Source organism: Corythoichthys intestinalis, chromosome 16, assembly GCF_030265065.1.
Source record: "Corythoichthys intestinalis isolate RoL2023-P3 chromosome 16, ASM3026506v1, whole genome shotgun sequence".
NCBI lineage: Eukaryota > Metazoa > Chordata > Actinopteri > Syngnathiformes > Syngnathidae > Corythoichthys > Corythoichthys intestinalis.
In genome coordinates this window covers 12,442,603-12,468,572 of record NC_080410.1, presented here as the reverse complement: position 1 = coordinate 12,468,572, position 25,970 = coordinate 12,442,603, and the positions used below count along the sequence as shown (strand labels likewise).

The following is a 25,970-nucleotide window of genomic DNA, read 5'->3' as shown; positions in this document are numbered from 1 at the left end:
AGCTGGTAGTTACAATGCACCCGAGTAAGAGCGCATGTACACACGAAAAACGTATTTGCGCACATGATGAAGAGCGCATTTGCTCCCACGAAGAAGTCGCGCAGCCGAGTGAGAGAGAGAGAGAAAGATTACAGCTTAGTTCGCTGTCTAGCTAGGATTTAGCTCAAATGTCTTGGAGAGGACAGTACAATGATGTATAATACATGTTTTTGGATAGTTATTTTGAGATTTGGGGGTATTTGAGGGTACTTAAAAGGGTGTAAGGTACTGGAAGCTTCCCAATGATGACCAAGACGCTCGATTTTTAACCTGAACATTGACTGCTTGAAATAATGCAGCACAAAATAAAACATAGGCATTGTGGCCATAACATTAGCTTGGCTTTTCTTCTTCTTTCTCTCTCCATCAGGAAACGCAAATACAACGTCTTACTCGGTGGCACTTCAAAATAAAAGCACTTCTTGTCAAATCTCTAGCACCATATTAACTGTTAATGGGAAGTAATATTCAGAATAATTTTAGCTGTGTATTGGTTACTGTCAATATAAATGATGTAAATACAGAAGTTTTATATTTTAACTACTTCTTTTAGCTGATTTTAAAGTAAAAAATAATTCACAATGAAATCAATTATGCATTTTTAACCTAAAATTTACCAACAAAGGATTAATTCCGATTTCTGCGGAAATTCGGGTTACGTCGCCAGCGTAGGAACGGAATTCAGTCGCAATCCGGGCCCTACCTGGATTGTATTTGAGCATTTTTTAGAGAACGATGTTTTACACCATAATACTTTAATAGAAAAATCAAATACAATGCTTTAAGTATTAGAAAGATGGATAAAGAAGAATGGCTCCCAATTAAATGCGACCTTGATCACATGTTAACAAGTCGTTCGATTGATAACAAGATGAGATTGCGAATATCACAACTCTAAGGCCTGATTTATGCTTCTGTGTTCCGTTGACAGAAGAGCGACGGCGTAGACTAGGGTTGCCAGAGTCCAGTCCTCCAGAGCCCCTATCCAGCTCGTTTTCCATGTCGCCCTCTCCCAACACACCTGAATCAATTAATCAGGATCATTATCAGGCTCCTGCAGAGCTTGCTGATCATTTGATTAGGGTGTGTGTAGGGAGGAAGACATGGAAAACAAGCTAGATAGGGTCTCTCGAGGACCGAACTTGGGCACCCCTGGAGAGGACCCTACGTCGTCATTGCACATTTGAAGTTCTGCGTCATAGGAATGCAGTGCTCTGTAATCCACTGCCAAATCACTAGAGGGGTGTGGTTTTGTCTTTGTACAGTTTTGAGGAACTCTTGTCAAATTCCTTTAGTTTTCCTCCAGTCAGACAGCAATGGCAACAGAGATGGAACGCATGTATTTGATGCTGCAGCGAATCAATAATGAACAACAAATGTTGTTAATACAAATGTTGAGGCGTAAAAGACACAGAAGACGTTTGCGGAAGTGTTTGGCTGTTTGAAAATGCTGGGTTGTTGTGCTGAACCGGAAACGATGTTCTGAGCTGACCAATCACAGTCCTTTAAGGGTAACGTCACAATGTGTGGACATGACACGTAGTCAGGATTCTTGGGAGGCGCACGTCAGGCTACGGCGTAGGGTCCAAATTGATGTCTGCGTTAATTGCCTATGTCCGCCGTCACTGCAAGGATTACTTTGTACTTTGGTAGTAATATATCTATTAAAATCAGTCAGCCTCATGATGCCACCTTTAGAGACTGTTTAGTGGGCTTTGTCTTCTTGAGTCCAACCAACCAAGGTGAAGTCCATAAAATAATCATGAACACGAAGAATTCAAATTCAGCTGGAGCAGACGGAATTTCTAATAAAACTCTGAAAGCATCTCCAACATTATTACTGCACCTCTTACTCACTGTATCAATCTATCTCTACTCTCTGGAGTGTTGCCGCAAATAGCAAAAATTGCACGAATCACAACAATCTTTAAATCTGGGGATAAAAATGATCTGAGCAACTACTGACCAATATCAATTCTGCCTACCCTTTCCAAAGTATTGGAAAGAGTAGTCCACAACAAACTCAACAATCTAGACAAGCCAGACATCATTGTCCCATCACAGTATGGATTCAGAAAGAAAAATACTAAATATATGGCAGTACTTGACTTAAGGGAAAAAATCTACGATTCAACTGACAAAGGTGACTGCGGAGTTGGTATTTTTTGGACCTGTCCAAAGCATTTGACACCATTAAGACCGATATGCTAAATAAAAAACTGCAGCATTATGGAATTATGGCTATATATCTGGAAGACATCAGTATGTCAACATTAATAATTCAGACTCATCATCCAACTCATCAACCATGGAGTCCCCCAGGGCTCCATCTTAGGGCCGCTCCTCTTCATCCTGTATATTAATGACTTTGTTAATTCCTCATCTGTTTTTCATATAAAGTAATATTTGCTGACGATACAGATTTATTCTTTTCCCATACAAACTATTGCACTTGAGCAAATCATAAATTGTGAATTCGAGAAAATAGACACATGGTTCAAATGTAATAAACTCTCTCCAAATATCAATAAAACAAATTACATTGTGTTTCACTCCCATAAAAAAACAAGCCATTAAACAAATCTGCCTAAAAATAAATGGAGAAAACTTTCAAACAGTTGGCTCTACAAAATTTCTGGGGGTCCATATTGATGAGTACCTTAATTTTAAAAACATATTGATGGACTCACAAATAAACTGTCGAAATATGCTGTATTTGAACCGTATTTACAATACTGTAATACAGGGGTGGGCAAACCGGTCCTCAAGGGCCGTAGTGTGTCCTGGTCTTTGTTCCAACTGATCCAGCACAGACAGTTTAACCAATGAGGTTTCTGCTGAAACAAAAAACACCTGCCTGCGATCAACTGATTGCGCTTGCAAGACACCAGATTGGTGAAAAGGTTTCCTCTTGATGGGTTGGAACAGAAACCCACAGCGGCCCTTTGCGGAATAGTTTACCCACCCCTGCTGTAATATCATATGGTGCAACTTATCTAAAAAAGCTTAAAGTACATCAGAAAAAAGTTATACGTGCCCTAACAATGTCTGAGTTTAGTGCTCCAACTAAAACAATCTTTCACCGCCACTACCTTCTGAGGCCAAAAGAATACAACTACTTTCAAAATGCTTGTGTAATGTATCAGATCATCCATAAACTAAACCATAAGTTAGGTGATCTTATCCCAATCTGTACTCCTCAGCACACATGTACTACCAGAAGAAAAAAATTAAATCACTGGGGGGAAAAAAGAATGCTAAAGTGTACAAGCTTTGAAATTATGTGCAGAGGACCACAGATCTTGAATGAACTTGACTGAATACTTAAGATCTCCATCTCCATTTTTAAGAAAAAAATTCAAACCTCATTTCCTAGCAATGAATGTCTAATATGCTGATTTTCTGAATAACATTACTAAGGTATCTAATATCAAATCCAATGTAACTAGAATGTTGAAATTTTCTGTAGCTATATGTCTGTATGTGTGTATGTGTATGCTGTCCAACTGGGCCCCTACTAAAAGCTTTAAATAGCTTCTTTGGAGTGTCTGATTCGCGCATCTTAACAGATGAGCTGTTTGTCTATGAACATGTATTGTGTGTACCTTGAATGATGATGTGTGAATAGATGAAACTGAAGCAAAATCAGCCTTAATACCTTAATATCTAGAAAAACTCAAACCTTGATTATCAGTACCTCTATTCCAAGTTCATTTTCGCCAGCAAAACCTAAGGATACTCTAGAAAACGTGAGGTCAAATTAGCGGCCCAAGGGTGATATCTGGCCTGCCAGAGCATTTTGCATTGACCGCAAAATAAGTCATGTGCATCGATTTCATATTTTAGGAGAATATTTTGTGTTTTATCCCAAAATTAATGAAAACAATATATATATTAACTGTTTTTGTCTTTATTAAATTAAATCCCAGAAGTATATATGAGAATTGTTGTTGTCGAATTATTGTTTTTACCCATTTTTTTTAAAGATTGTAAATAACAGATAAAAATGAAAAATAAATGAAATAAAAAGAAATATTTACATTCTTCCTTTTTTAATAAAAAACAACAATAAAATAAACAAAAAAAGAAAATAGTTTTTTAAATAAATTAAAATGAAATGAAATGAAATACTTGTTATTCAGAGGCTCAAAAATGTGGACAATTTTGAGGTCGGAAACACTTCTAAATACAGTGCCTTGCAAAAGTATTCGGCCCCCTTGAACCTTGCAACCTTTTGCCACATTTCAGGCTTCAAACATAAAGATATGAAATTTAATTTTTTTTTGTCAAGAATCAACAACAAGTGGGACACAATCGTGAAGTGGAACAACATTTATTGGATAATTTAAACTTTTTTAACAAATAAAAAACTGAAAAGTGGGGCGTGCAATATTATTCGGCCCCTTTACTTTCAGTGCAGCAAACTCACTCCAGAAGTTCAGTGAAGATCTCTGAATGATCCAATGTTGTCCTAAATGACCGATGATGATAAATAGAATCCAAATGTGTGTAATCAAGTCTCCGTATAAATGCACCTGCTCTGTGATAGTCTCAGGGTTCTGTTTAAAGTGCAGAGAGCATTATGAAAACCAAGGAACACACCAGGCAGGTCCGAGATACTGTTGTGGAGAAGTTTAAAGCCGGATTTGGATACAAAAAGATTTCCCAAGCTTTAAACATCTCAAGGAGCACTGTGCAAGCCATCATATTGAAATGGAAGGAGCATCAGACCACTGCAAATCTACCAAGACCCGGCCGTCCTTCCAAACTTTCTTCTCAAACAAGGAGAAAACTGATCAGAGATGCAGCCAAGAGGCCCATGATCACTCTGGATGAACTGCAGAGATCTACAGCTGAGGTGGGAGAGTCTGTCCATAGGACAACAATCAGTCGTACACTGCACAAATCTGGTCTTTATGGAAGAGTGGCAAGAAGCAAGCCATTTCTCAAAGATATCCATAAAAAGTCTCGTTTAAAGTTTGCCACAAGCCACCCGGGAGACACACCAAACATGTGGAAGAAGGTGCTCTGGTCGGATGAAACCAAAATTGAACTTTTTGGCCACAATGCAAAACGATATGTTTGGCGTAAAAGCAACACAGCTCATCACCCTGAACACACCATCCCCACTGTCAAACATGGTGGTGGCAGCATCATGGTTTGGGCCTGCTTTTCTTCAGCAGGGACAGGGAAGATGGTTAAAATTGACGGGAAGATTGATGCAGCCAAATACAGGAACATTCTGGAAGAAAACCTGTTGGTATCTGCACAAGACCTGAGACTGGGACGGAGATTTATCTTCCAACAGGACAATGATCCAAAACATAAAGCCAAATCTACAATGGAATGGTTAAAAAATAAACGTATCCAGGTGTTAGAATGGCCAAGTCAAAGTCCAGACCTGAATCCAATCGAGAATCTGTGGAAAGAGCTGAAGACTGCTGTTCACAAACACTCTCCATCCAACCTCACTGACCTCGAGCTGTTTTGCAAGGAAGAATGGGCAAGAATGTCAGTCTCTCGATGTGCAAAACTGATAGAAACATACCCCAAGCGACTTGCAGCTGTAATTGGAGCAAAAGGTGGCGCTACAAAGTATTAACGCAAGGGGGCCGAATAATATTGCACGCCCCACTTTTCAGTTTTTTATTTGTTAAAAAAGTTTAAATTATCCAATAAATTTTGTTCCACTTCACGATTGTGTCCCACTTGTTGTTGATTCTTGACAAAAAATTAAAATTTTATATCTTTATGTTTGAAGCCTGAAATGTGGCGAAAGGTTGCAAGGTTCAAGGGGGCCGAATACTTTTGCAAGGCACTGTAATTCATTGACTAAAAAAATAGTTGTCAATTCATTTGACAGCTCAATTCTATTCGCTGGTTTCACCGTCATTTAAGGCGCTAGACGTGCAATCCATTTTGTCTAGAAGGCAGTGGACGTCTAGCACCGTCAACGGCAGCTGGTGATTAAAATATTTAAATGGTTGGGCCGACATAATGGCCCTCCGAAGGAAACCATAACTACAACATGTCCCGCAACAAAGACGAGTTTGACATCCCTGTTTTAGAAGGTAATAACGTGAGGTCAGAGATGTATTGAAAGAGAAGAAGCTGTGTTGCAAACATACATTGAGCTTCATGATTTCACGGATGGCTGCATCAAACTCTTCTGAGTTATTAAAATCAACCGTAAAGACGTGTGGCCTGCCGATGTACTGCTCAGCGTAGGGATGCTGAGAGGACACCTGAAAAAAATGCACAAAATTAATAGCCTTTAAAATAAATAAATAAAATAAAAAGATGTTTCTGCTGAAGTCAGAAAAACATATATTGCACCACTAAATCAGTAATGTCTTCCAAAAAAGACAAATGATTTAGTTCAATGTGCCAAGACCAGAAGGAGCACATACTTCCCTGGAGGTGGGCTTTCCTCTGAAGAAATCATGATTGAGAGAACTATGAGGAGGGCTAAACTTGGGCTGCAGGAAGATACAGCCATTGGCGATGGCTTCCAAAGGGGCTGGCCCTTCATACGGGAAGCCAAATCCAATGAAGAGCTTTCAGGGGGAAATGAAAGGCAGAAAAAAGGTAAGTCTGAATGCAATAAACAATGTAGTCAATTCATTGTCATTTCAAAGTTACTACCTTGGCCTTCCTGAGGAGTTGCTGGAGTTCCTGCTGACGCAGAAGGCCATGATTCTTCACAAAGGCGGGCACCTCTGGGGGACGCTGTGCTTCATAGTACACAGTCCCATGGATCTCCATGTGGCGATGCAGGATGGACAGGAATGTTTCCTTGCCCTTTTAAGATAAGCAATTAGAGGTGAAGTCACAAATAGCTCTGTAGCGAACTCATTCACACTTTTAGCGGCCTGCTTTGTGCTTTAAGGGACATATGCTAGGAAACAATATACAGTGTATCACAAAAGTGAGTACACCCCTCGCATTTCTGCAGATATTTAAGAATATCTTTTCATGGGACAACACTGACAAAAAGACACTTTGACACAACGAAAAGTAGTCTGTGTACAGCCTATATAATGGAGTTAATTTATTTTCCCCTCAAAATAACTCAAATTATAGCCATTAATATCTAAACCCCTGGCAACAAAAGTGAGTACACCTCATGGGAACTATGTACATCCCTAAATGTCCAAATTGAGTACTGCTTGTCATTTTCCCTCCAAAATGTCATGTGACTCGTTACAGGAGTGCTGTCAGCATTGCTGCAGAGATTGAAGAGCTGGGGGGTCATTCCCACCACCACGCTTGACTGTAGGCATGACACACTTATCTTTGTACTCGTCACCTGGTCGCCGCCACACATTCTTTAGACCATCGGAAACAAACAAATCAATCTTCGTCTCATCAGACCATAGGACATGGTTCCAGTAATCCATGCGCTTTGTTGACATGTCTTCAGCAAACTGTTTGCGGGCTTTCTTGTGTACAGTCTTCAGAAGAGGCTTCCTCCTGGAGTGACAGCCATGCACACCAATTACAGTGATACCTCGGCTCACGAACGCTTAAGCTCACGAACTTTTCGCCTCAAGAACATGAAATTCGCGAGCATATAGTCTCTGCTGGCGAACTAGTTTTCGGCGGACGAACCAAGCCACGCGGTCGGACAGCGCCACGAGAAGCTGACGCACGCTCACGGCGTCCCAGTTCGTCCCCTCCCTTTCGTTGAGTGCGGACGTGGTTTGTGTTTGATAGACATTTTGGACCATATTGAGTGTACTTTTGCTATTATGGGACCGAAAAAGAGTTACATACAGTCCTTATGGAAGGTGACTCGTGTTACCAATTCGCCCTCGACTGGTAATTGGCGGTGCTTTCAGCTTCCCACCGTCGTGAGAAGTGGACCGGCGAGTCACGTTGGCTCGTTGTCGTCGGTTGTCTTCGGTTCGCCCGATTTCCTCTCCAGAAAGGAGGCGGCGTGCATACAAACACCCAGAGGCGTCGGATGGCTTTTTGTGGGCACTTTTATTAACAACCAAAAGCATGTGGGGGGCACAGCAGTGGAGTCTACGCTAACTGCGCACTTTGCCGGTAACACTCTCCTTCCAAACAGTAACTCCCTCCCTCCTCCTCCCACTCCCATACCATCGCAAAGGTAAATAAAACAACTTTATTATACAGTACAGTTTATTTCTTTAATTATAATACAATAGCACACTTATTATACATAAAATAAGGTATATTTTTGTGTAGTTTTAAGGCTTATTTAGTAGAAAATTATGTTTTATGGGGACCTGGGAACGGATTATTCTCATTTTAATGGTTTCTTATGGGAAATAAATGTTCGGAAGACGAACTTTTCGCCTCACGCACACTTTCTAGGAACCAATTATGTTCGTGAGCTGAGGTATCACTGTATATGTAGAGTACAGTGTATGGTCTGAGCACTAACAGGCTGACCCCCCCACCTCTTCAATATCTGCAGCAATGCTGACAGAACTCCTGTAACGAGTCACATGACATTTTGGAGGGAAAATGACAAGCAGTACTCAATTTGGACATTTAGGGATGTACGTAGTTCTCATGCAGCGTTCTCACTTTTGTTGCCAGGGGTTTAGATATTAATGACTAAATTTTGAGTTATTTTGAGGGGAAAATAAATTAACTATTATATAAGCTGCACACAGACTACCTTTCATTGTGCCAAAGTGTCATTTTGTCAGTGTTGTCTCATGAAAAGATATACTTACATATCTGCAGAAATGCGAGGGGTGTACTCACTTTTGTGATACACTGTAGCTTTCATAAAACTGTCCCAGTTCAAATGGAATGGACTTCTACGAGTGACAAACTCATTTCAGTTCCACAGCAGAGTGACGTTTGGACGCCATATGATTGGACGTCTATCATTGTTGATGGCACTGAAAGAGTTAATTAAATGATTAAAAGCTGTTTCCAAAAGAATTTTGTCCATAAACTTTATGTATATATTAAAGATTGGTTAACTCCTCTTGCATTGACTGTATTGAAAACTTCCCTTCACTGTTATAGTAATAATAATAACTTGAGATGTCCCGATCGATCGGCATCCCGATTGATCGGGTTCGATCACGTCATTTTCAAAGTATCGGAATCGGCAAAAAAATATCGGCCATGCCTTTTTTTAATATATATATATATTTTTTTAATTTAATCGTTTTCTAATTGTATTTAACGTTACAAACATAATATGTTACACTCATCCAGAGTCTTTAGTTTAGGCATAAGGTATGGTTATCAAATTTATCCCGATAACGGCGGTAATTAATTTTTTAAAAAATGTATCACGTTAAAATATTTAACGCAATTAATGCATGCGCTGCACGACCCACCCACGCATCGTCACGTTCAATCTGTAATGGCGCCGTTATACCTATATAGAGAGATAAAAGGCAGTGTAAAATGAGTAGAGTGAATTTTGGCAGCCTTCGGAGCCTTTTTTTAATTAGCTATAGCCTTACAATCCCTCTCCCTATGATTAGAAATATCATGGGAAGCAAATGCAATGTGAGGAAGCAAGGTAGCAAATGATCATTTTCTTAACACCTTATATTATTTCCCAACGCAGAGAGGATATATCAATTGATAGCACTACGCACAATCATGGTACCACTTCCCATCATGCATTGGGCATGGCTACAGTATCAATTACTGAAAGCTCAACAAATACACTAGATGGCAATATTTAGTCACAATATACAAAGTCACAAGTCTTTCTATCCGTGGATCCCTCTCACAGAAACAATGTTAATAATGTAAATGTCATCTTGAGGATTTATTGTCATAATAAACAAATACAGTTATACACTTACACTTATGTACTGTATGTTGAATGTATATATTTGTCTGAGTTTTATTCATTTTTTTCTTAATGCATTGCCAAAATGTATATGATCGGGAAAATTTATAGGAAATGACTGGAATTGAATCGGGAGAAAAAAAAAAAAAGCAGTCGGATCGGGAAATATCGGGATCGGCAGATACTCAAACTAAAACGATCGGGATCGGATCGGGAGCAAAACAACATGATCGGAACAACCCTAATAATAACTTTTCACCAAGACGGAAATGTAAAAAAAGCTTGGATGAGTCAAACCGAAGTTCAATCAAGTGGGCTGACCGACAAAAGTGTCTACTTAAGCGCTGGACAAGGATAAATGAAATGTATTGTGAGTTAAAGTTGGAAACTGATTCTCAGTAATGTTATGAATGATTTACTCTGGTTGTGTCTTCAAGTCATGAATCATTTATAAATTTCATCTGAATTAACTCCACACTTTTCTTTTAGCCTGTCTCCAAGCAACATACAGGGAAAAAACAAACGGTTTGTGTTTCTCAGCACCCCTGATAATTTCATATATTATACTGGTTAGGAATTATTGCCTCAGCGTGCTACAAACCCTATTCAATTCAATTGTTCAGTATTACTTTACAATAAGGGTCCCTTAATTAACATTAGCTCATGCATTTTTAGACAATAACTAATGTTTAAGTAACATTACAATAATATACTTGCTTATCTAACATTTATTAATATATTAACTAACATGAGTTAATGCATTAGGTATTGCATTAGTTAATGCATTAGGAAATGCATTAGTTAATGCATAACCAGACAGTAAGTAATGGTTTGTTAAAATTAAAAAATATATATAGGGTTAGGGTTTGTTAACTTAGCATTTATAATTTCTTAGTTAAGGGACTCATGAGCTCCAATTTACGAGAAGGGTCCAAAAAACATTCAGTAATGGTTATTAAAGGTTAAGGGGGGGGAGGACTTAAGCATTTATAGTCTCTTTGTTCAGGGACACATGTGCTACACTTTACAATAAGGGTTCAAAAACATTCAGTAGTGGTTAATTAAGGTTAAGTAATACTTATGCGGTACGTTCACGTGAAATAATACCATACTTAAGGTTAGGTTAGCTGCACCCAAGGACTCACAATGTTTCTCATTTTAAAATAACAATCACTTACTACTACCAGTATATATTGATAACTATTTTTATTATTTTATTATATTAATGCACTGATGGGGGAAAATATTACATTATGCCTTTGTGATATATCATTGCTTCTGTGACATAGATTGTAACAACATCTATTGTTTTTCCACCTTGTTCCCATATTTAGGAGACTCGCTTGAGTAGGGAACCTTACGAGATAACTTGTTTTGCACCATAGTACGCGTCTGAGTTCCATAGCTAGGATGGAATCTCACGAGATAACTTGTTTTGCACAAATATTTACCATTTGTTGCATCTGTTGCAGCACAGCTCATTTGTCCCATATGAAAAGTCCTTTTTCGAAGGGGCTGAACCAAAAGTAGCTCTAATGTTAATCATTGGACGGGGCCGCGCCGCTCGGGGGCGGAAGTTGGCCTCTCCGCCTCCGAGGGGTGCGTCCTTACAAAACCGGACATTTCCGGGCGACCCGTGAAGTCCGCCAGCGGGTCACGTATGGATCGCCTGACTTTGTTCCTTTGCTGCTTTACTGGAGTGTTGCTGGCTTCCCACTCACTTGTCACGTTAAGTGATTTTCATTGCTAAAGGGACATTTTCTTTTGCTGTAACAGGAACGCGGGGATTCTGGGGTTGACCACTCAAATCTAGCGTCATCGTTGACATTTGTTGATACTTGTTTGCTTGCTCTTGTGGGATTGTAATCAATAAATCTCATTTATTCTGCATTTTCTAATCAATAAACATTGTCTATTGAGCAAAAGTGTGCCTGTTACTGATTCACCGCGAACCTGGAAATAATAAAATAGTTAAGTAATGTATTATATATATTATACTGTATAATATAATCTAACCTTAAGTATGGTATTATTTCACGTGAACGTACCTTATAAGTATTACTTAACCTTAATTAACCATTACTGAATGTTTATTGGACCCTTATTGTAAAGTGTAGCACACGTATCCCTTAACTAAGAAATTATAAATGCTTAAGTTATGCCCCCCCCCCCCCCCCCCCCCAACCTTTATTAACCATTACTGAATGCTTTTTGGATCCTTATTGTAAAGTGTAGCACATGTGTCCCTTAACTAAGAAATTATAAATGCTTAAGTTAAAAAAACCCTAACCCTAAAAGTATATAGGGTTAGGAATGGGATATCCTGGCAATACTTCTATGCCAGAAGAGCTACAGTAGTTAAAATATATACAGTAAAATTTAGGGGAAGATAATATCTGGTTGGAAAATGAAATATTTGTGTATGATATATAGAAATGTATGATTAACCAAGTGGCCAATAAAGTGGACATCATGCATCCCCCGGTATATTTTTGAACACGTTACATAATTGTGTCACTGTTTTTATGACTGTTTTAGTTATATTAGTGTGTAATTTAGTGCTGCAACGATTAATCGATTAACTCGAGTATTCAATTAGAAAAAAAGATTCAAATTAAATTTTGCTGCTTCGAGTATTCGTTTAATTAAAGTGGCATTGTAATGGTTTATTTTGAAAGTGTTTGCATTCAGTTTTATTGATTTGAGTGGATACACTGCCCTCTAGTCTGCCTTATTTCACATGGTTGAATCCAGCTGCTCCATGTTAAGACCAACAAAAGCTAAGTTTTTGTTTGAGCTAATGTTTTTTTAATGCATTCGTAATTTAGTTTATGGGTATATTTAGCCATTTTTTGAGGGAGTATATGTCTGAACCATTTGTCAAGAGCATTGTAAAAAAAAATTATAATAAAAAAAAAAAAAGTTAGCATTTTATAGCAGTTAAGCTAGCGGACTTTGATATGTAGGTTAGCCAATTGTTCTTTTGTTGTCCATAAATCCTTATTTTTTTATACCGTTTGAGGATCAGCTCAGGTATTTTAATTTTTCATGTTCTTTATCCGATTACTCGATTATTCGACAAACTAGTTCATCGATTAATCGACTACTACAATAATCGATAGCTGCAGCCCTAGTGTAACTGTTATATTTATAAGCAGTTATTATTGAAAATACATTTTTGTGCAGATTAGCAGTAGTTTGCATTACTGTATGCATGTTATCTTATTTTGTAGACTTCAAAAACAGCAAAGAATAAGGCAGTTTACAGAATAGCACAGGAAATTCCATTCAGATTCAGTGATGATGACTGTAGTTACATCGTGATGATGGGTGGCTAGCGGACAATGTGTACGAGTCACAACTAGACGTTTCATTGATTTTCTTACTCAGGTCTATGCATTGTGCCTATAGTGTTAAAATTTCCCAAAAACTGTTGAAATGTTTATCAAAGCATAAAAGGGATCAAGGGCTTCTATATTCACAATAGAGCACAAGTTATTTTTTACATTTTTTTTGTAGTAAATTTACATTGTTTTATGTTGAGTGTGCACATGCGTGGAGTCCACTGGGCTGACATGTCTGTAACTTCATGAAAAAAAAAATCATATTTTTGAAAATTAAGAAATTGAACATTATTTTCATGTCCTTAGAAGGATAAAATATCAGAAAAAAATCTTGACAAAGGATTTCATAATTCATGCATCAGAGGAGTAATTGAAATACATAATAAGATAATAAATCTGAATAATAAATCAAAATACAACAAAAAAAGCAATAACAACAACAATAATACATTACATATCATTTTATGTATAGTGCAAGTTAGCGACAACAGGCATCTATGGTTAAAAAAAAAAACAAACATTGAGGCTGCTCAGATAGGAAATGTCACTAATTCTCGACGAAAGGTTTCAGTGGCTGAAAAGAGTGTTGATAAGGTAATAATACTTACATGAAGCTAAGAGCGTCGGTTGAGCATGATGAGATGATGGAAACAGCAAGTATGTAAGAAAAAAAACATACATTAAGTGCATGTGATATGAAACAAACTACCCACTAAAATTAACTTCGGGAGGGAAAAGCTGATGCTGAACAAAGGAGAATCTAGAGAAACGATTGGACTGAGTATAGATCTAAGTGTAGGGAACTAGATAAAATGTTCTTAAAAGTTTGGATTTTCTTTTTTCTTTTTTTTTTGCCCTTATGTGACTCAGCTTCCATATGAAATCACGAACATTTTCAGTAGCTAGTTGGTTTTTGATGACGCCTTGCAATTAGGTGGTGACTAGTGTCGTTAAGCTTACTTTAAAAAAGTAGTTAGTCACAAATTACTTCTCTCAAAAAGTGGTTGAGTTAGTAACTCATTTACCTTCTTGTGAGAGTAATTAGTTACCCAGCAAAGTAACTGACGTTACTTTTCATGTTCTACACGTTATTACATGATACATTCTATAATATCTTTCACATTCAAGGATTTCAAGGATTCAAGGATTTTTATCGTCTCATCAGTTCACATTTACAAAGTGCATATATAATCGACATTCTATAACATCTTTCACATCAATTATGCTATATTAATTGATTGAGTTGAACTGATTTTTTCATCCCCCCCCAAAAAAAACATAGGTCACACTTTTTACATTTTAATTTCACATGTAAAGAGTGTAATGGTATACAAACTTTCAAATCCTGTGAAAACAAAACCTTTTCGTTTCTTATTGTTCTGAACTGTGACGTGTATCGTCACACCCCTAATATATTTACAGTAGATATATTTTTCAATATGCAGGTGAGGCTCTGAATCTCCTGCATCTCCTGCCTTTGCTCTAGTTGTTCTGATTAAAAAACTTCACACAAGATTCATGGATACGTCATTCAAGAAACGTTTAGGGCAAGTGACTATTTCTGGCAATAAAAAAAAAGTTATTATTGTAATGTAGCATCTAAAAACACAACACCAACTTGGTGATGACAATGCATACTCAACAGGAATCCAAACAGTACATTATTTTCAATTAATTGTACTCAACTTGACACCACAAACTGTTTGCAAAAAAGAGTTGTCCAAGACTAAGATGACGCTCGCCACGCTAAATGCTAATGCTAACAAGATTGCAAATGCTATGCTAAGGCTCCGAGCCACCCAGCATCGCGTTTACAACAGCGTCACAACCCCTTTTCCGCCTCCTCCCTCTCAGGCAGCTGTGACAAAATCAGACAACTCATAGTTCATTCAACCAAATAGTAACGCTGCTAACGCACTCCTTCACATCCTCAGTAACGGTAACGCCATTGCAAAGATGAGAAAAGTAATTGATTAGATTACTCGCTACTGGATAAAACAACGTCGTTACTAACATCGTTGTATTCTAACGCTGTTATTAACAACACTGGTGGTGACCACTTGAGAATGCACCCACAACTGGCTCATTGTGAGTGGGACAAATTCCAGCTCGCTCGCGACTCAATGATGCCATGTACTAAAGTAAATAAATGCATATTCATAAAAAATATTATACAATTAATTTTTAAAATGTTTTTACAAGCTATTTGCTGTGTCACTGTTCTCCGTGAAATGAATAGATGAAAAAACTCAAGGGTTGAAGTAAACCAACAAATTTTCCAGCTTCATAAGCAGCATTCGATACATATAAGATCTTTGTAAAAGGAGATAACTGAAATCAGAGGTCGGTGAATAAAATTCAAAGCTAAACTGACAATTCAAGTCAGGAAAAAGCTACTGTTTACAATGTCCATCTTCACAAAATGTGTCTGAAGAAAGTGTAATCCTGCTCTGAAATTTTTGAAAATTTCTTCCAAAATAAATTGAAGCCATTATAAATTTGAAATATATTTCGCAGACTGTAGTGGTGATTCATGTCGTCAGTCAGTCAGCACCAACTGAGTTGAGTGGGCATGGGGCAAGCACAAAATGGGCAGGTACAAATTACTTGCATGGTATAGTGACGATGTGACTTCACATCGCCACCCATTTCAAATCTGCTCCCACATGATCCAACTGCTCCAATTAGGTAGCTTATTTAAACTAGTTAACAAATGGTATGAATACGGCAGGCAAGCGGTAGCATACAAAAGTGTCAGGAGAGATCTTTGCTAGAATTATTTTTATATTTGCTACACTTATAATAAATAAATAAATAATAAATAATTTAATGGTCCTTTCAGTGCAGTCTGAATTGGTTCAAATACAGCTACAATTGAGACATACTGTATTCAATTCTCTGGAAGCACAATTACTAGGATCAGACAGACATTATTGAGTGAGAAAGGGAGTTTTTCTTTATATTTACCTTCCACATGCTGGCCTCTTTACCATAGACAACTGCCATGTTGTTCAATTTGTTCTTTTGGATGTTCAGTCTCGCGGTGTCATTCAGCTCCTCTGCTACAAAGCCCATAAAAGAGTTGTCTGGGGTGTGAGCTGCCAGAGCACAGATGACACAATTTAGGTTAGGAGGGCACAAGTGTCATTACAGCTTTTGAAAAGCAAACATATTGAATGAACCATGATCATTCAAGTAAAACTGCAGATCTCCACCAACTGAAATTTAACATCATGCAAGAGCTCTTGACATTTAACTAGGCATTCATCTAAGGTTTAGCTAAAAGCTAGAGTTATGTCAGAAGATTCTATTGTTGCTAATGTCAAATAAATGATCATTTTGATTGATGTAATCAAATGGTGATAATGCTGATGTGTTATTAAAAATACCTTATGAAAAATAGCTCCAGTATTGGACACCATTGTGTTAAGCATGCTGTGCTATGTTTTGGCTTGTAGCGTATACAGCAGATACCAATCTTTCCATTTTCTTTACTGTTTATCCTGTTCTGAGATGCATGGGTTGAGGAATAGCCCAGGATATATTCAGCCAAATGACCCTGATTTAGGTGTCAATCATAGGCCACATGTAGAAACAGACCACTATTTGGACTCATATTCAGACTGTCACTGATGGCCAGCAGTCGTAGCAAGGGTCCCTGGAGGCCCCAGGCAACAAGCAACATGGGGCCCTTCGAGCGTGTGCAAGTAAGGGGGACAGCTGGACTTGGAGCAATAGCATATTCAATAAAAGTATAATAACGCCTCGATCTCATAGAGCACTTTTTAGGAAAATCAAAGTGCCCGACTTGTACTACATTAGGATATAAAACTACAGTCACATAGTACACTCACTGCTGTTTTGCGGTGAGTGTACTTTTCTCCTCTTCTGCTTTTTTTCCCCTTTCTTTTGTCGCTTCCAGAAGGATAACTTCTCTTCATTTTGGATATACGCCAATTAAAAAAAAAGCCAAATCGGCGCTCACTCTCACTCTGAGTCACGTGGGGGGGGGGGGTAGAGTGAGTGAAGGGGCCCCTTCAGGGAACTCAGACACAAGGCTTTCACTGGCAGTAAAGCTGCGTGTGCTAAATCTGTTGGCCCTCTGGGGGCCCCTGCTGGCTGGGGGCCCTAGGCAATTGCCTGGTGCCTAATGGGACGCGACGCCTCTGATCACCAGACACCATTTACGGTAACAATCACGCATACATTTAGAAATCTTTGATTGGCTACCATTGATGCCAATAGAGATCCTCTCTATTTTGACTGACAGTGACCATTCACAAGAATAAATGTGGGCGGTAACACAAATACTCAAAGCAAAACCAAACAAGAGCAGCAAGAATACTGTATGTCAACTAGTGTTTCGCCGATACCAATTTTTGGCTCTCGATAACGATAACAGCAAATACCGGTACTCTTCAAATAGCACGTTTTTTGGGAGAAAAATAAAACATTCTTTTAATACTAAATTACTGCATATTCATTTTAAATGTAAAGTAATTGCTATTGCTATTGCAGTTCTAGTGGTAGATGTGGTATCATTTATTTTAGTTCATTTTTTACATTTTAGTTGTGTAGATGTCAGTGGTGATTGCTTTAGGACTGCAAGGAAAAAATGTATTTAATTGTGTCTACGTTATTGACTAAATATGTGCTGCAACGCCCCCAAGTTTTGTTCAGAATCAGCTTCTTCTGGTTACGACGCGGCTTGCTTTTCATTCATTGGCGCAGCTTCACAGTGCTTTAAACATTGCGGACTGCACCGAGTCAGTCTCCAGAGTTGAAAGTAGATTGTTCCACTACATTGAAACGAGACGAGTCATTGGCTAAAGGTTGGGTTTACCCCACCCATCAGACGCTGAGTATCTCTGGGGGTTTATGGGCTGTAGGCGGGGCTCGGCCGGCCTGGAGTACGCACTTTATGTATGATAATTGGATGACTTGTCTGAGGGCTGAATCCCTTTTTGATTGACTGGAAAATGAGTAAATCAGCAATATTGTGGTGAAAACGTCCGTGGTAGAATTTTTCAATTTTCATTCTGTTGTTCTGAGTTGAACTGGAGACTTTCCTAATTATCCTAGCAACACTTTTTTTTTTTTTTTTTTGTAGTTGCTTGCGTTTGAAGATTGACTTCTATCGCTCTACACTTGCTGTACCTACCGAGCAGCAGGTACCGCTGAGCCCCTCCACCATCACAAAGCACTCACAGGCTGACACACTTTGAGCTTCCCCTCACTGAGAGACCAGCATCCACTGCTGGTAGATATTAGAGCTGGGAAAAAATATCATCTGACGATATATCACTATCCTTTACGTCCCAATACGAAGTATTGATAGATGACAGATGTCTTCGTCCTGCTGCTTTTCTTTGTCCACAGTGCGCTGCAGTGCTTATTATAGTTAACGATGAGTGACAGCCGTTGAAATTTTGATGTTGCCAGAGAAGCCTGGGAGCGGTAGGGGTGTGACAAAATATCGAAATGGTGATATATCGTGATACTTTGTATCCCAAAAGGTTATCAATATGCTCCTGCAAGAATCGAGATATCATTTTAAAAAGGTGTCAATGCCTTTTTAAAAAAAACAGGAACCAACAAGTTGCTACCAAAATCTTCCACCATAATAGTGTCTCAGTTAACTCTAAGGCTGCCTTGACGGTGCTCGACACCCAATCCATTTAGAATGGGAATGTTCGTTCATTCAAAACCAGAGCATTCACAGTCATTCTGTCAGATTTTCGGGGCATTTATAGGTCACTTGCTGTTCATTTTAGGGCATTTCCAGGTCATTTCCTGTTGAGTTTGAGTCACTGCCCTATTCATTTGGGTTATTCCCAGGTCACTTCCTGTTCTATAACACAAAATGAACAAGAAGTGACCCATAAAATATCCGAAAATCAACAGGTAGTAACTGAAAATCAACAGGTAAATGACCTTAAATGGCCCAAAATTACCTCATTGCCTGGCGACTGACGGCCATAGACGTTCACTCCGTTTGAAGTGGGAGGGATGGCAGCGAATGAACATTCCATTCCAACTCATTCCAATTCAGCAAAACAAAACAGCAGAAGCTTGTTTTTCTGTTTATTAGTTGTTTTTAGAATATCCTAGAATGATTTCCTGACCAATGTATCGATAATCGTTGTATCGCCATATCGTCAGATTATCGTTATCGTGAGCTTTGTATTGCAAACCGTATCGTATCATGAGATACCAAAAGGTTCCCACTCCTAAGCAGCGCTATACTTGAAAGACACCGCCATGTGTCAATCATCGTTGAGCTTGTTAACACTAGCAATAGTGTAAGTGGCAACTCATTTTGTGCGTGTAAGTCTTCTCAGCAGCGTGAGCGGATTTGAGTGGACTGACTCAATGAAACGTTTAATAAAGACAAGTATTTTTCTTGAATTCTTGTTTAAAAAAATAATTCAGTGGGACAGTAATATGTTTAAATTTTTTTTTTTAACAATTTTTTTTTCCATATCGGATCGGGATTCGGGTATAAAATGTGAAGGGTTTTAAATAGTTTTTGTTCTAATTTTGCACAGGAACAGTTGCTGCAACAGTTAATGCACTTTTCTATGTAAAAAAAGGATAAATGCCAAATGGCATCTCGTTTAAAGGGAGATGCATGCCGCTGTGTTTTTATAAATTTTTAAAGGTAATACAGTAATCCCTCGTTTTACGCGGTTAATGGGGACCAGAACCCGCCGCGATAAGTGAAAAACTGCGAAATATCGCCCCCCACTTCCCCCCCAAAAATAGGCATCTTTTGTGTTCAATATATTCTGATTTATCATTACAAGGAGATACATATGACATGTTTTTCCACTTTTTTATGATAAAAAAAAAGAGGTGCGTATATATATATATATATATATATATATATATATATATATATATATATATGCTAATTGTGCAAGTTCTCCCACTTGAAAATATTAGAGAGGCCTGTAATTGTCAACATGGGTAAACCTCAACCATGAGAGACAGAATGTGGAAAAAAAAAAAAAGAGAAAATCACATTGTTTGATTTTTAAAGAATTTATTTGCAAATCATGGTGGAAAATAAGTATTTGGTCAATACCAAAAGTTCATCTCAATACTTTGTTATGTACCCTTTGTTGGCAATAACGGAGGCCAAACATTTTCTGTAAATCTTCACAAGCTTTTCACACACTGTTGCTGGTATTTTGGCCCATTCCTCCATGCAGATGATGAGCAGTCTAGAGCAATGATGTTTTGGGGCTGTCGTTGGGCAACACGGACTTTCAACTCCCTCCACAGATTTTCTATGGGGTTGAGATCTGGACACTGGCTAGGCCACTCCAGGACCATGAAATGCTTTTTACGAAGCCACTCCTTTGTTGCCCTGGCTGTCTGTTGGGGATCACTGTCATGCTGAAAGACCCAGCCACGTCTCATCTTCAATGCCCTTGCTGATGGAAGAAGATTTTCACTCAAAATCTCTCGATACATGGCCCCATTCATTCTTTCCTTTACACAGATCAGTCGCCTGGTCCCTTTGCAGAAAAACAGCCCCAAAGCATGATGTTTCCACCCCCATGCTTCACAGTGGGTATGGTGTTCTTCGGATGCAATTCAGTATTCTTTATCCTCCAAACACGAGAACCTGTGTTTCTACCAAAAAGTTCTATTTTGGTTTCATCTGACCATAACACATTCTCCCAGTCCTCTTCTGGATCATCCAAATGCTCTCTAGCGAACCGCAGACGGGTCTGGACGTGTACTGGCTTCAGCAGGGGGACACGTCTGGCAGTGCGGACTTGAGTCCCTGGTGGCGCATTGTGTTACTGATAGTAGCCTTTGTTACTGTGGTCCCAGCTGTAGGTCATTCACTAGGTCTCCCTGTGTGGTTCTGGGATTTTTGCTCGTTCCTGTTATCATTGTGACACCATGGGATTATATCTTGCATGGAGCCCCAGATCGAGGGAGATTATCAGTGGTCTTGTATGTCTTCCATTTTCTAATAATTGCTCCCACAGTTGATTTCTTTAGACCAAGCGTTTTACCTATTGCAGATTCAGTCTTCCCAGGCTGGTGCAGGTCTACAATTTTCTCTCTGGTGTCCTTCGACAGCTCTTTGGTCTTGGCCATAGTGGAGTTTGGAGTGTGACTGACTGAGATTGTGGACAGGTGTCTTTTATACTGATAATGAGTTAAAACAGGTGCCATTAATACAGGTAACGAGTGGAGCCTCGTTAGACCTCGTTAGAAGAAGTTAGACCTCTTTGACAGCCAGAAATCTTGCTTGTTTGTAGGTGACCAAATAATTATTTTCCACTCTAATTTGGAAATAAATTTTTTAAAATCAGACAATGTGATTTTTTGTTTTTTCTCCACATTCTCTCTCATGGTCGAGGTTTACCCATGTTGACAATTACAGGCCTCTAATCTTTTCAAGTAGGAGAGCTTGCACAATTGGTGGTTGACTAAATACTTATTTGCCCCACTGTTTTTTAAGGACTTCAAATGTAATAAATCTGATAAGTTTTAAACATGCTGCTGTCCCTCTGAATTATTTTCAAACAAGAAAAAAGTGGACACCCAATCCATTTTAAAAAAGTACAAAAGTGCCTGTCTTTATTAGATGCTTCGTTAAGTGAGTCCACTCAAATCCGCTCAAGCTGGTCACTTAAGCTTAATGAGTTGCCACAGCAACTGTTTTATCAAGTTTAACGATCTTGACGCATGCGGCGCTTTGAAGTCTCGGCTTTCAAGCGTCTCCGGCAAGATCAAACACTAACTAAGTCAATCATCGTTAACTTTAATAAGCAACGCCAGTGCACTGCCTGATCAAGAAATGCAGCAGGAGCAACAGTGAGAGACTATGCGATCGGATCAGGACAACTCTATAAAATACTGCATTTATTTGTTTATTTCTTAATTGAAAAAAAGTCCGCGATGGACTGAGGGTGCGAAGTTTGTAGCGCGAAGTTGTGAGGGATCATTGTACATTGCCATAGTAGTTGAAGTATCGCAATACGTATCGGATTGCCACACAGTTATCAGGATACGGATCGGACTGTGACAACAACATGACTATTTCAATGACAATAACGATTCTAATCTATTCTATTCTATTCTATTCTATTCTATTCTTTCAGTATCAGTACAACACTATTCATCCATTTCCAAGCCGTTTATCTTCACGAGGGTTGCGGGGATCTTGAAGCCTATCCCAGCTAATTATGGGCAGTAGGCTGGGTACATCCTGAGTCCGATGCCAGACAATCGCAAGACACAAGGAGACGAACAACCATTCATGCACACACTCATACCTAGGGATAATGCACAGTGTTCAATCAGCCTACCATGCATATTTTGGGGGATGTGGGAGGAAACCGGAGGACCCGTAGAAAACTCACGCAGGCACAGGGAGAACATACAAACTCCACACAGGAAGGCCAGAGCCCGGGTCAAAACTGCGAGGCAGACGTGCCAACCACTCGGCCACCAAGCAGCCCAGTGCAACACTAATGTCAAACAAATGTGTCCCTGTATGGCTTGATAGATGATAATGTGGGCATGAGACAGTGTGAATGTGACCAGGGAAGTACTGGCCACAGTTGGTGGCTTGACACTTTTGCGCAGAAGCAGCTGTTCTGAGGGCGCTCAAATCTCTTTGCCCCGAAGCTCAGTTTGTAGCAAACTGACAACTCAAAACGCTTAAGTCACAGTGTCACTGTGCCAATTTGAGCAGACATTTCATGTTTGTGGTAGATGAATGCAGGTAAGTCATATCATGCCAAACCATATAACAAGAAAATCCACATACGGAACATGGTCATGTACTGCTGGCTGTTCAAGTTCCAGTAGCCCCAGTTGGTTCTGTAGCCATGCAGAGTGGCATACTCCTCGTGGTTGTAGGCTGGCTCTGTGCCAAAAGTGTCAATCACACGGATGTGGCACCTGGGACAAAATGTGAAGAGGAGCTATAATAAGAACAAAGAACTTGGTTGCTTTAAGATGCACGCACCTTGATAAATTGAATGACTAAAAATAAATGCAGCTTTATCTGGCTTTCTGTCAGAGCAGCTGATACGAAACAAGAAACACTTCTATTTAAGCTATTAGTATACGTACCTAGTAACTATCTTAGATACAGTACCTGCTGTACATTGAACATCATCACACAGAAGTTCATAAATGAATTCATTCATCTTAAATATTAATTAAGGAGTTAATTAATATGATGAAATGGTCACTGGCATATACACTCCTTGGCAAGAGAGAGGGATAGGTCAGTCATACAGTAAGTGAACGCTGCTAGCTTCTTCGCACTAATGATCAGTGTTGTCAGTAACATTATTGATAACGTGTTACTGTAATCTGATTACTTTATTTCAGTAATGAGCAATCTAACACGTTCAACTTTCCAAACCAGTAATCTGATTAAAGTTAGTTTCGTTAGTGTCTGTGCTCTACTATTTTGTAGTTGCTTCATAATGTATGGTTATGGTTGTGGTTATGGTGTTACACTTATATAGCGCTTTTCCACCTTTCAAGGCGCTCAAAGGTAGAATTAATAAAATTGTAGTCATGCACGAAGAGCATTTTGAATAGAAAATGCTAGAAACGTTCCTGGTAGTTAGTTTCCATGGTAACCGGTCACAGCTACTTCCTGTTTTGGTCTCCAGTCACACGCGCTAAGTGTTTTGGGACTGAGAAAGGCATGGGCCAGGCTGCCAGCGCGGGTGCAGGTTCGAACCGAGCATTGAGATGTGCGAGGGAATGTTGATCTGTGTACATCCATGAACGAACGTGAGTATTTTTCCGTCATTCTGGAGGGTATTAGCGCTAGGTTGGACCCTCTACATGCGCGGCCGTTTCATAGCTTTGCCGTTGCAAAGACGGGCAGTCATCGCTCCAAGTTGGTAAGCATTGATTACATCATATTTGTGTTGCACATTTATGCCGTAAGGTGATGTGTTCGTTTAGCATCGTTGGTATGTGTTGTAAGTCCGATTGAGTGCTTAGTTGCCGCCGTGTTTTGTGGCCACATTTATCGTGTGTGTGTACGGCATACTTCCGGGTTGTGCATGCACATCCGCGCCCGCCCCCACCTTTGTGTTTATTGCACTGTTCAATTCATTTGTGTGTTGTTGATTATTGTGCAGTCAATTTTCATTGTTTTACATTGGCACTGATATGCCGTAAACACTAACCCGAAATTCAGAATTTTTGACATTAGGCTTAATTTTCGAGTTAGCAGGATTTAATTAGTCGGTGGTGTTGATTTCAACAAATTCCATGCAGTTTGTCAGTTATTTGTTAGTTTCAGGGCTCTGGAGTGGCTAAGCTAGCACAAGTCAATGGTGGTTGAAATCAACTCCACTGACTAATTCAACCTCCGCTAACTCGCAAATTAAGACTTATGTGAAAAATTATGATCTTCCCCTTTCAAATTCTGTTATTGGAAAGTCAATTAAATGCGATGACATTTCTCTGTTGTCATTCTTATATTGAGGCGGCAAAGGGATAAAAAATGGTAAAAAGCAACTGATAAATTACTTACAGTATAAAGTAACTTAGTTACTTTGATAAAGTAATCAGTAAAGTATCTAGATTACATTTTGAGGCGTAATCAGTAATTAAATTACTTTTTCAAGTAATCTGTGACAACACTGCTAATAACCAGGTTACTTAACATTTCCTTTAAGCAGCAGTGCATGTATTTGTGCCACTGATCCTCAACCAAATGGAAAGAGAAACTGCTTTGGTTAGTGTAAGGCTGACCAGCCGGGCCGTTTTGAATGTGCCACAGAATAGTTTGGCATGTTTATACTGTAGTGTTTATTAGGAAAATTCAGCTGGATATGGCCTTACTGAAGAGCTTGAATCTTGTGCATGCATGGCTTTTAACTGGTCACATACAGGAAAAGACTTGTCTAAAAACTGCAGTTTCTTAATTATCCACCTAAATAAAGCTTCACATAAAACATGTAAAAAATATTTTAACGTTAAAGGCCGCTATTTTTAAAGGTGCTAAAATCCATTTGGGGTCCACTTTCACATTTAATTTTAAATGGGCTAATACAGCTAGTTAGATCAGCACTAAACACAAAATGATCGCACAGGGAAGCCTAAAATCAATTGACGTAATCCAATTGAAGAATATTTATCAGTTCCCTGCCTCCATCCATAATCAGTGTCAGGCCTCAAGAGGAAATAGCAATTAAGAAAATACAAATAGCATGTCGCTCGCTCAGATGAGTAGGGTTTATCAGCTGTTTTGATAAGCTGGTCCATTTTTAAGGATATTAACATATACTGCCTCTTCCTGGGTGTAGTATATGATTGGATTTTCTTTGCGGCAGTGAATAACTTTTCCAATGGCATGTTCAGTATATACTTGTTCATATTTTAAGTGCAGTGATCCCTTGCCACTTTGCGCCCTCAGTCCATCGCGGATTTTTTTCAATTAAAAAAAATGCCGATGAGCTGTCCCACGCAAATTAGTCTCACTCTCACTCCCTCCCTCCCTCCCTCCCTCTCCCTCCCTGCACTATGTTCTGCAGGCAGGTAGTGCACGTGCACTGGAGTTGCTTATTAAAGTTAACGATGTTGACAGATGTTTCTGTTTGATCTTGCCAGGGTCAGTCATGCGTCAATCATCGTTTAACTTGTTAAACAGTTGCTGTGGCAACTCATTGTGTGTAAGTGAGAGGATTTGAGTAGACTCACTCAATGAAGTGCTGCCTTGGAACAGACAGGCTCTGTGGGCACATTGCGCGGGTGGGGGCATAAGGAACCACGCGCTGGAA

The 25,970-nt window shown here is 39.1% G+C and overlaps 1 protein-coding gene across 1 annotated transcript in view; it reads right to left on the bottom strand.

The window, feature by feature from the left end:
- The window catches only part of LOC130904522 (alpha-1,6-mannosylglycoprotein 6-beta-N-acetylglucosaminyltransferase B-like), a 143,502-nt gene that overhangs the window by 7,861 nt on the left and 109,671 nt on the right, over window positions 1–25,970 (bottom strand). The window contains exons 10-15 of the mRNA XM_057817336.1: window positions 22,982–23,115; window positions 16,150–16,280; window positions 13,791–13,796; window positions 6,685–6,840; window positions 6,450–6,596; window positions 6,168–6,284 (exon numbers count right to left, since the gene is read on the bottom strand). Coding sequence (XP_057673319.1) covers window positions 6,168–6,284; window positions 6,450–6,596; window positions 6,685–6,840; window positions 13,791–13,796; window positions 16,150–16,280; window positions 22,982–23,115 — 691 coding nt within the window. The remainder of the gene's footprint in view (window positions 1–6,167; window positions 6,285–6,449; window positions 6,597–6,684; window positions 6,841–13,790; window positions 13,797–16,149; window positions 16,281–22,981; window positions 23,116–25,970) is intronic.